General features: G+C 37.7%; 1 protein-coding gene across 1 annotated transcript in view; it reads left to right on the top strand.

The window, feature by feature from the left end:
* Nucleotides 1–6,810, top strand: part of pex14 (peroxisomal biogenesis factor 14) — an 89,512-nt gene extending 82,702 nt beyond the window's left edge. The window contains exons 8-9 of the mRNA XM_067370900.1: nucleotides 1,568–1,659; nucleotides 3,629–6,810. Coding sequence (XP_067227001.1) covers nucleotides 1,568–1,659; nucleotides 3,629–4,088 — 552 coding nt within the window. The 3' untranslated portion in view covers nucleotides 4,089–6,810. The remainder of the gene's footprint in view (nucleotides 1–1,567; nucleotides 1,660–3,628) is intronic.
* The last annotated feature ends 5,791 nt before the right edge of the window (nucleotides 6,811–12,601 follow it).

Raw genomic sequence — 12,601 nt, 5'->3', positions numbered from 1 at the left:
AGCCTCTGTTAAAATATTATTTAGATTTTATGTCCGAGAAGTGTAAGCTAAGCCTCCGAAGCAATTAATTTTTTTTTTCCTGTTACAAAGGTAAAATGAGCAAGAGGTACATTCCAGCCTTATTATACCAGGTGCCGTGGGGAGTGTGGGATTAAGATGGCCATAATGAGGTGAGGCCTGTAATGAGAGTGTCTTCACCAGGCCTAATGCGCTCGGCTCGGATCAGATGTGGCCTCTTCGAAAATGCCACACTTATCTGAGGGCTTTAGGAGCAGAAAGGAGACAAAACCGCCGTCCCTCCACAGCCCTCGCTGTAAATGAGTCTGATCCTTTTCAGATGTGATTCAATTAATTTACTTTAGATTTAATTACATGTGGAAGAGTCCGAGTTATCCCTCTCCTCTCGATAGGGGGTCTCTGCTTTCTAACTAGCCGCCCCCGGTGACTCTGACGTTCTTAATTACACTTTTATTTTCCTTTTCCCCCCAGTCCTTTTTTCCACTTCCACTTCCTGCTTTCCTCCCCCACCCCCCCCCCCCCCCACCCCTCGGCAGGCAGAAGAACTGGAATGGGATTGTGGGGTAAATGAGGGCTATTTGTTTGTGGACGGTTCAAAGAGTCAGTTGCTCCATGTAGCCGTACAGCAACGGGGTTTGCTTGCGAACAGGGCCTGGGTTAATCTGTCAGAACGTTTGGAGAATTGGAATAGAAATGCATAGGTGTAAAGAGGATTTCAATTCATAAATTGACAATACCAACCACCTGTCTATTTGGAGAAAAAAAAAAATGATGGATGGATTTTTTTAGGGCTTTTTTTCCCTTGAATTCATTTGCTATTCAAATGTTTGCTGGCCACTTCAATTGGCCATCACTCCCTTCAGCAATTCATCCCGTGGCAAGCAGTTAGTGATAAGGCTTCTTTTAATAAAAACCTCTCTGACTTGATGAATACTTCCATTGTTGCGCCAGAGACCTCTTATCAAACACCTCTGTCCTGCTCAAATCAGCAGTCTGCAATATGGAAAAATATGTAAAAATGGCATGATTAATTCCCTTAGCCTTTTTCTGAAAGATCCTGACCTTATGGGTGGAGAAGATACAGTAGTTGGGATTCGTCAGTGCAGTTGTGGTTTGATATCATGACTTTGAGGACTTTAATTGTCTCATATTGACCGTTTGAATGCATCAGATTATTTTGTTCATTGAGTGACTCGGACAAATCAAATTAGAAAAAAGTCACACTTCAACAGATATCTGACATTTTTGCATATGCTGCATAATAATATAATAGGTTTTGGTAAATAAGTCCAGAAGTTTCATATTCTAGGGAATATCTTCACCTTTAAAGACAGTGGAGGGTTAACATCTTTTTAAACCATGAGTAAAAGTCAGTTTTTAACCCTGGGTTAGGTAGCATTTTAAAAGCTAACTAGGATTGTGTGTAAGTGGGTTAAGAATAACACTTGGTTTCAAGTGTAGGAAGCCCATAGTAGTAAATAATAAGTGTTTTTAAATTTGTTTTCAAAACAAAAATGATGATCATTTATTTGTAATTTTCTCTCTTCAGGCCTCATCTGCCACCAACCGCATGCTGGAGTCTCAGAGCATCAGTGAACTCAAGGCTGAGATTGTGTCTCTTAAGGGGCTTCTTCTCAGCAGGTAACTGTTTTCCATGATTAATCAGCAATAACAATAGACCTTAGTCATAATAGACGCTATATTTGATTTGACAGGGGTGATAATGAGACTGTGAAGGGACGTTAATTCAAAATGTTGTATATGTGGGTGTAAATTTTCAAGCTGATGTAGCATTAAAATGTCTCCACAAATTCCACACAAAAAAAGTGAAAATTACATGGACCTATTTTCAAGTCACTTAAATGTGGCATCTACACTAAGGTCTGCCATCCAAAAGCTGTTCATCTGCTGTATATTTTTATTTTACAGAGTGCTCAAAACAGCCTGAAACAGGCCTCTAGTAGATCTTCCAACATGCAAGTTTTGTATTATCACTATGTACAGTGGCATGAAAGAGTATGTGAACCCCTTGCAGAATCTGTGAAAATGAGAATTATTTTAATAAAATAAAAAATGCATGTTATTTTTTGTTTAGTACTGTCCTGAGTAAGATATTTTGCATAAAAGATATTTGCATTTAGTTCACAAGACAAAACAATAGCTGAATTTATTAAAATAACCCCATTCATAAGTATGTGAACTATTGATTCTTAATACTGTGTGTGGTTACCTGATGATCCACGACTGTTTTTATGTTTTGTGATGGTTGTTCATGAGTCTCTTGTTTGTTCTGAGCAGTTAAACTGAGCTCTGTTCTTCGGAAAATTCTCCAGGTCCTGCAGATTCATCAGTTTTCAAGCATTTTTGCATATTTGAACCCTTTCCAGCAGTGACTGTGGGATTTTGAGATCTGTGTTTTCACACTGAGGACAATTGAGGGACTCAAACTCAGCTATTAAAAAAAGGTTCAAACATTCACTGATGCACCAGAAGGAAACACGATGCATTAAGAGCCGAGGGGTGAAAACTTTTGAACAGGATAATGTCACAATTTGTGTTATTTTGTTTAAATATCATTGCTTTTCATTTAGTACTGCCCTTCGGAAGCAACAGAAGATACTTGCATGTCTCCCGGCAGAAAAATTTAGTACAATTTACCTTGATATTTGAATTCAAAAGTTTTCACCCCTCGGCTCGTAATGCATCATGTTTCCTTCTGGAGCATCAGGACATATCTTACTCAGGACAATACTAAACAAAAAATAACATGCATTTTTTATTATCCCTCTTATTTTATTAAAATAATTCTCATTTTCACAGATTCTGCAAGGGGTTCACATACTTTTTCATGCCACTGTAAATAAGTGGAGCGTGTTGTTACTCACTCAGGGCAGCTGATATTTGTATTCCTTAGGACGGTTCGGAAGATAAATGTGTCTGAAGTGGTTTGATCTGTATGTGTCATATCATTCTCTTCACCGGGGCATGTAGCTGGAACCGGCTCATTACTGGTTAATGAGGCCTGATGCATCCAACAGGTTCCCTCAGTGCCCTAAGATGGATCTTCCCTCACTTTCATTAATGTTTACTTGATTATGTATGTATCATGCAAATTAAGATCCAAGTAATCTCATACATCTGAAATTCACACAGATAAAAGCTTTCATTTGTCTGTTGTTTCGCTCTCATTAAACATTTTAAGCTATAATTACCTTTTTCTTCCAGTGTCTGAATGTTTCATCTGGTTGTCCTTCTCAAGATGTGAGATCCTTGCTCACCATCTGCTCAACTTGTTGCCTCATATTCAAACGAAACCACCCTGACAGTACATATCTGATGTCGCTTTTGAATTCATTTTACTTTTGTTGTGAAGACATGCTTTGTTTTGAATCAGATGCCAGGTGTGACATACATATGGACATAATCTCTCACGTACTTCCATACTGACAAATCTGCTTGTGTTTCCAAAGCACAATAGCTGGACTCGCTTGTGCATATTTTAGTCAGAATCAAGCCCGAGGCACAAAATGCACTCTTGTTGTGAGAGATTTCAGCAAACGGTTTGAAGAAAACTCTTGTAATTTTCTATTCACGTCCTCTTTCTTCTCAGGAGACAGTTCCCCGCTTCACCCTCCGTTCCCAAAATCCCTTCCTGGCAAATTCCTCTCAAACCTGGGTCACTGTCCAACCCGTCCTCGGTCAACCACACCAACAGCAGCAGCGATATCTCGCCTGTTAGCAACGAATCGGCCAACTCCTCCCCCATCAAAGAGGGCAACAGCTCCCAGGCCACTCCGTCTGGTTCACACTGCCTGAACGGAGATGTCGGCCTGGGCTCCATTCTCCCTCTGGACCTGAAAGATCAGGTCCGTATGGAAGTTCAGGGGGAGGAGGAAAAGAAAGAGGATGACGAGGAAGAAGACGAGGATGACGACGTGACCCGTGCGGATGAGGAAGACCACCTGAGCGTGCAGACAGAGGACAGGAGAGGAGGTGATGGACAGATAAACGAGCAGGTGGAGAAACTGCGGCGTCCAGAGGGGGCGAGTAACGAGAGCGAGGTTGATTAGAGAGTAACCCCGCAACCAGACTTCATCCGTCCGATCGCCTTTTCCCAGGTTTCCTGAGAGTTAATTTAAGTTCTGATATCACACCCTGGTTGCAGTAAAACGGCTACCGTGAGCATCATTTAACACTGTACGAGGTGGATTATGCTCCTTTCACTGCAGCTCTTTACCCTTTTGACTTTTCAACATGCAAACTTTCAACGTGCAAACCAGACTGTCGGCACAAACCTTCTGCATGCCTGAACAAGCACAGCAACAGACATTTCTGGATAGACAATGAGAGAATTATGACTTTTCTTTTGCAATCAGTCAGTTCATACATTTCCCCTAAATGCTAGCTAGCTTTTTTTTTTTAATAGAGGCAGTCGTGCTCCAAAAAAACCCATTTAAGTGTACCATAGCACTTCAAGTCAATACAAACGTGAGCAATTGTGGTGTAGAGGGACTATAGCAACAAATTAGAGGCACCAAAGAATCAGTAGGTTTTGATCTGATGCCGTTGGATTTGTGTTCAGTTCAGCAGTAAAGACTAGTTCACACAGTCCCAACACTGTTGGATCTGCTTACATTGCTTGTACTCTGTCGTAGTAAAGAAACTCTCCTTCAAATGTATGAGATTGTGTAGTACGCCCTGCTACGGCAGACTGTGTAACAAAGCGGCCTTGTGTTTTGTGATCAGAGGCTTTGAGATTTGTGTGGAAGAAAGAAAGAGAGGGAGGGAAACATGTATGAGAACACAGACAATGAGGCGAAAGAGAAATGTGTTTGTCTCGGTCGTATCTCTCCAGTCTCCAGCAGGGTAGCTGATTTGGTTTATGAAGTATGTTAATAATCAAATGATCGACAAATAACAGATGTATTAGTTCATGCGGCTTGAAATGTCAAGGAGGCTAAAATCGGAAATCTAATACTGAAAGGCTGTTATATTGTATTATATTACATGACAAACCCTCCAGTCCAAATTATATAGGCCTCCTGCAGTGAATAATCTTAACATGAAACGGTGCTGGGGTTTTGTAATTAAACTGTGTAAAACAATGGATGCTTCAGCGGAGGTGCTGACAGTTGTGCTTTTCTCTTTGGGGGCTTTTCTCTCAGAAAGTCCTGAGAGGATAAAAAAAAAAAAAAAATTCCCCTGTGATGCAAACGGAGAGTAACGTATGAATATTTAACTAATGAAATTACTCACTCACCAGCTGATGAGAAACAAAGCCAGAGAGATCCTGGAGTGAGAATCCATTGTGACATTTTCACTTTTAACAAATGACCTTCAGAGTAACCGGATTACAGCGCAACCAGGTGAATTGTGGGTCTGTGGCGGCACAATGCGAAGGCACAATGAAAGAGCTCAGCTTGTCTGGCCATGTGTGTATGTTTTCTTACTTCCTAGACTAGGGCTGACTTAACACTAACCCACACAAGAATAGTATATATTCATATGATACCATGGCAAGAGAAACCCACGTGTGTTCAATTGTTATGCAGTGACTTTTTTTTTTCTTTTTTTTTTCTTTGAGCTAAAAATCCAACTGTGAAGTGAATGTTAGAGGAATAGTTCAGCCAAAAAGTAAAAAATACAAAAATCTGTAAATTACTCACTCTCACGTCATTTCTTTATCAGTCAGATTCGTGAACGAATCATTCAAATCTGCATCTTATATTGGAGCTTAACAGCTGTGGTGACTGAACACTGGAAAAAGTTGCATAAAGACTCTACAAAATATAACATTTTCATTCCTCAGAAGAAAGGCTGTTAGGAATGACATGAGAGGGATAATAAATGTTATTTTTTGGGTGAATAATTCTTTAAGTCCATTTGATCTTGAAGGTAAAACGCATTGTGTTGGTGTCAGAAGTGGCATTGCAGAATTCCAGATAGTTGGCTGTTTAAGTGAAAGGAAGGAAGACCGTCTGCTTCAGAATGAGACAGAGCTTTAGTGCGAGTGTGTGTGCATGTACCAATTCTGCTTAAAACCACATTCAGGAGTTCCTGCTACTGGCAGGTTGTTTCTGGTAGTGTGGCGGCAGAGGCCTTCAAACAACATAGTTTGCAAATTTTAGCTAATCATTGTAAAGCCGCTGTGAGGGCTACTGAATTAATCATCATATAAGCCACAGGTTCAGTGCCTCTTTTAAGATGACATTCTCATCTCCAACTGTTTTTATGACCGTTTTGTTAGGAATCTACATCCTGCTGCTCAGTTTCAGCAATTCAGATTAGGGATTTAAGCATTTGTTCTCATTTATGTGAGTTGAGAGTGTGTGTGTGTGTGTGTGTGTGTGTGTGTGTGTGTGTGTGTGTGTGTGTGTGTGTGTGTGTGTGTGTGTGTGTGTGTGTGTGTGTGTGTGTGCGTGTGTGTGTGTTGGATCGGTTTTATAAGTAAGCTTAAGTCAAAGGTCTGTTAGAGTTTGTTTGAACTGCACAGTGTTGCTGTATATTGATGTTGACACCCTGCTGGTAATTGTCACAGAGAAATTATTCTGGTATGAAAAGATGAATGTACGTAATTGTAATAAATATGATTTAACACAAATATCCTTGTTTCTACTATTGATTTTTCATTTGATCAGGAATAAATATAACTTTGCTTTCAAGGTTTCATTGTGACAACAAAAGACAACATAAAATGTTTACTGTAAAAATAAGAAAGTATCAAATATCCATTAATGAAATATTCTTTAAAGGGTTAGTTCACTTTAAAATGAAAATTACCCCATGATTTACTCACCCTCAAGCCATCCTAGGTGTATATGACTTTCTTCTTTCAGACGAATACAGTTGGAGTTATATTAATAATCACCCTTATGCTTTATAATGCTTTATAATGGCAGTGAATGGAAACCACCTGTTTGAAACTCAAAAAAGTCCATCCATCCATCCATCCATCCATCCATCCATCCATCCATCCATCCATCCATCCATCCATCCATCCATCCATCCAACCATCCAACCATCCATCCATAACGTACTCCACACGGCTCCAGGGGGTTAATAAAGGCCTTCTGAAGTGAAGCGATGCGTTTGTGTAAGAAAAATATCCATATTTAACAAGTTATAAAGTAAAATATCTAGCTTCTGGCAGACCGCCTTCCCTATTCAACAAAAAAACGTAACTGACGTCGCGTCAGTTAGGCTTGTTTCATAAGTTGACTATGGAAGGAGTAGGACATAGCGTAAGCGTTTTTAACTACGAGAGGTTTTACACTTTCATTTTAAGTTGTTTACGGAAGGCGGTCTGCTGGAAGCTAGATATTTTACTTTATAACTTGTTAAATATGGATATTTTTCATACACAAATGAGTTTCAAACAGGTGGTGTCCATGCACTGCCATTATAAAGCTTAGGAGCATCAGGGTGATTATTAATATAACTCTGATTGTGTTCGTCTGAAAGAAGAAAGTCATATGCACCTAGGATGGCTTGAGGGTGAGTAAATCATGGGGTAATTTTCATTTTAATGTAAACTAATTCTTTAATGTAAATGATTTGTATATGTTTGTTTGTTGGCTTTTCGCCTGTGTTGGAACAGTTGCCTTCCTGATCCAACATAGGCCAAAAGCCCCAAAAAAATAAATGAAAATAATTTAAGTTATGTTTTTCAATTTATATAAGTACAAATTATTAAATGTAAATTATTTACATATTTTTATATATAATTTGCATAAGTAACCTAAGATGTTCAGCAACCTAAAATAAAATGTGGATAAAGTTTGCGCAGTATTTACTAAGGACTTAATCTTACTCTAAATTTCCCATTATATCAGCATTTTTCTTGGCGTTTTCAGTCGATAAACCTTGGTCTTAAGGCAGCAGTGTTTAAAAAATGTAAAAAAGGGCCCTATTCCACTGTAGTAAGCAATACAAATATTCCAGTGCATTATCAAGTTTATGAATTTAATTTGTCTGTCAAGGTCTAAATGATCAATAGCCTTGCACATATTGATGTGGTGTATAAACTTCTCAAAGGTTCGATACCGCATCCCTTTGTAATCCATTAACCTCTCCCCGGAGTTCAGGCCAGGCTCAGATTTATAGGGGCTGCTGTAATAAATGCACTTGTACATCATTTAGTGTCTTATGGGACAAGCAGTGCATTCCTGCCCAGAAAGCCTTCTCCATCCCAATCTCCCACTCTTTAGAGTGGTAGGTGAAACTCACTTTGGCCCAACATGACTCATAGTAACAGGGTAAGATGTTAGAAAGCTGGAGTAGGGAACACAGGGAGGCTGGTGTCTGTCTCCCCACAGTGATGGAAAGAAAGGGGTTCATATAGACGTTTAAGGTGTCTGCCCCGCTATTGCAGAGACTCAGGAGCCTCAACCTCATCATTCGGCTTTACTAAACGGAGTGCGCTCAATAGGCTGCTGCTGTATTGATGTGTGCTGAACTCCATTGTTCTCCTGAACTGAGCACTCAGCAGGTTAGAGGGCTGAGTGTCTCCTTGGATCAATGCAAGGGTTGTTAGCCCTTCCTGCCCCAGGAGGTTCACTGCGCACAGCCTGCGCTCACAGCCCGGGGTGCTCAAGGAGGAATTGCAATAGGGACACCTCACCACAAGTAACAACCTGGATTGTATTTTGCTATCTGTAGCTTAAAGAGCATTAAAAAAATCGCTAAAAACAAACAAACAAAAAAATGTCAACACCACTCATAAATGTTCTGATACTGTATGTGTACTTGATTTATTTGATTAAAAAAAAGAGAAAATCACTCACTGCTCTTGACTGAATGACTTTTGCAGCTTTAGTGTACTTATAGCTTTAATAAGGATTAATCTGTTTTCATTGTAAGTTTGTAGGTTTAATAAGGATTACTCTATATTAATTTTATTATTTATGAGGTAAATACTGTGCAGTTTTTGACTTTTCAATTTCTGTATATTTACCTGTTAGACCTACCTGAAAATCTAGAAACACTGTTTACAAGGTTACATGGGTCAAAAAAAAAAATTAATTTAATATAAATGAAATAAAATAAAATATTTAATATATATTTTATATATATATATATATATATATATATATATATATATATATATATATATATATATATATATATATATATATATATATATATATATATATATATATATTTTATTTTATTTCATTTATATTAAATTTTTTTTTTTGACCCATGTAACCTTGTAAACAGTGTTTCTTTTCATTTTTTTTTTTTTTTTGAATTTAGCATTTTTTTCACGTCATTATATTGTTTAGAGCATAAGAAACAAATGAAAAAATAAAATTTTTTAAAAATTATATTTTATTCATATATTATGATATGTCCTCTGTAGTGGACACCAGGACTAAGTTGTTTAAAAAATAAAATGACATGAAATGACATTTATAGGCAAAAACAATGGGATTTTTTTTTTAATCACCAATCAATTTTTAGGCTTCAATATTGTTTTTAACCAAACTATGTATAAAGATGATTCTCAACTAAGTTATGAAACATATAATGGAATTAATTGATATACCATTTTACTTTATGCAGTATGAGGGTAAAATGGCCATACATCGGTTTTCCCATTCAATACAATGTATCTACACTGTATTTAATTTGCATATTAATGTATTCTTGGAGCAACATGCAATGAAAAAAGAAGTGTAATAATGGGAGCAATAATTGGCAACATTTTCATAATAATATCTAATAATTAATAGGAATATTGACATAATTTCTTTCCCTATTCACTTGTTGTGTCTCCTAAAATGCCTGATAAACATGATTTAAGTCCTGGTGTCCTCTACAGTGGACATGTATGAAATCAATGTTCTGTTTCATAACAGAAAGTCATATTTTGATTTGAAACCCCATAACATTTTCCTGAGATGTTGATTTATAATAAACAATTTGAAAATTAATTCGTTTTAAATAAATGTTAAATTTAATCACAAAATATTATCATATTTTCATAAGAGTGCTAATTTTCATTTTCAGTCATAATTAAAGACCAAGAAGTTGTTGTTGTAATGGCGAAACCTCTAAAAATCTGGTATCTCTGCAAAGCCCTGAATGTGCTCTTTACAGGACATCCAGACTTAAAACTGTGACATGTATGATGTCAGAGAAAATCACTAAAATATAATGTCCACTACAGAGGACAGAAGTCTATTCCTGGGTCCCATATATATGATTATATATAATCATTTTAATTGCAGTTATATGCAATTAATAAATTGCAATGAAAGATTCTATATATGTGTGTGTGTGTGTGTGTGTGTGTGTGTGTGTGTGTGTGTGTGTGTATATATTATATATAATCTATAATCTTTAACATCATTAATTTTAAGTTTGCTTTATTTTTTTATTTTATGTTCTTAGATTAACATTAAATGACAGAGAGCTGCAGGTTTATTAGGCTGCTGTCACTTTAAAACCTGACACACATCCTATTTTCACCTCTTCACATTCAGTTAAGTCATTTTAACTCATTTAAGACTGTGCTTATGTGAATACTTCACAAGACAGACAATTCATATAAAGCTCTGGAAAAAATTAAGAGACCACTCCAAGTTCAGAAATCAATGTTAAGTGGTCTTTTAATTTTTTCCAGAGCTGTATATATGAATTTATATAAATAATTTTTATCATTTTAATTGCAATTGAATCTCAACTGTTTTGTTTCATCATCATGGACCTCAAGGGGGTTGGGAACCTTGCATTTAAAAAAAATGCAGCAACTTTGTGTTAGATGTGCTACAAATAAAAGTAAAGAAAGGCTTTTAACCCCATAAACATAACTTTCATCACTACAGTCCTGTCATACAGTGGAATTAGAACACCTATTAAAGATAGCAGGCGATGCCAGTCATACCTATCTTTATTTTTAACAATAGCACAGCAGGTGCCCCATTAAAGCAGTATCCCTGGACACAATCGTAGTCGCCAGGGCAGAAAACCTCTCCAAGTTCTCTCAGCTTTGCATGAGAAAGGTCAAGCCTAATTCTACAGGGATGGACCGGAGGGGTGACTTCCTCCTTCCGTCTCAGATAAGATAAGCAGGAGCACACGCAGTGCTGCATGTGTAGGAGGGAGCCTGTTTGATGTCGTGCTAATGTGGGTCCAGACCTCTGGAACACCACTGGGTATCCTACACTCAAAGGGGAATCCGCTGATGGACAGATGGTATCACGCACTACAGGACACTCGCGCTCTATACTGCTGGAAGTCGGCAACATGCTAAGTTGCGCTTCAATCTGCAAAACACAAGAGTTTTAGTTGGGTACACATATTATCTATACTTTAAGCAACAACGGGTAATTTGGCTAAAAACAAAATCATAATGACTTAAAAGCAGAAGTCACTTCCTGTTAGTTTTTGCTTTGATATTTGAAATAAAATCACAAAAAAGTAATATAAAGGTGCAGTCTCATTAGGAAAATATCATGGAGAAAAAGGCCCAGTGTCTATTGTCAATAGCGTAACAATGTGTGAAGCACAAAAAAGGTTACACTTTATTTTAAGGTGTCCTTGTTACGGTGTAATTATACATTTTAAGTCCCCCTGTGGTGAAAATCAAGTTTTTAATGTTGTTTATATGTCTGTGTGGTGTTTTAATATGCTTTAAGACAAACCATGTGCAAATTCATATGGCAACGCTATTGTTGAGTATTTTCTCCTTAAAACTGGAGTTAAAAAAAAAAAGTCCCAAACCCGCGGTTTGAAATTGCTGGTGTCTGTGACATCACAAACTTGTAACTTGTTACCTTACGCGTTTCTCAATGTCAAAGATACTTCCTTGGCAGGACTGGTCCTTCCAAGTCACTTCCTTCAGAGGCTAGGCGAGGCTCCTCTTTAGCATTCGGAGAACACGTAAATGGAACAGACTAGCAAGTGCACGTCATTGCGTCATTACGTCAGTGAAAAGGTAAAAGAAATGCCAGTGACGGCAACCAAGCTAACAATTGTTAAACGACGTTCCGGTTCAGTTAGCCATCAATAACGTAATTTGTATTTGTATAATTTATAATATCAATACGGTAGTAATTTGTACTGGCATTTAAATGTTAAACTTTATTTATCTGACATATTTACTACTGTTATAACAATGTTTGGTAACGTAAATATACTTACATTTGAAAGCATATTGCCCGCTAACGTCCGCCTTTGTTTTTTTTGTTTTTTTTTGGAACAAGAGCTGCGCGCATAGGATTGTGGGTGATTTTAGAGCGTGAAGAGCGCGAAGACTACACATATGCATCCTTTCCTGTATATGGGATATTTTTCGCACGAAGGACTCCTTGTTTGAAATTCTGAGGATCCTCGACATTGGAACAGTCCTTCGACGGATGTCGATGACGTAGCATCCTCGAAATTCTGGCTTCCGTGGATCCTTCCTTGACATTGAGAAACGCCTCTTGTAACCAATCACGTCAATGTGCCGTCGGGCTTTAGCATATCATTAACAGTGAACTAGCAGGGGAGTCTTGAGAGAAGCCAGGTTATCCCAGTATATTTTACTGTTGATATGACAAATCGTGTAGATTTAGCAATATGGCGGGTGTATGAT

The sequence above is a fragment of the Chanodichthys erythropterus genome, chromosome 20 (assembly GCF_024489055.1).
Source record: "Chanodichthys erythropterus isolate Z2021 chromosome 20, ASM2448905v1, whole genome shotgun sequence".
Classification (NCBI taxonomy): domain Eukaryota; kingdom Metazoa; phylum Chordata; class Actinopteri; order Cypriniformes; family Xenocyprididae; genus Chanodichthys; species Chanodichthys erythropterus.
This window is presented reverse-complemented; position numbering and strand designations above follow the sequence as displayed.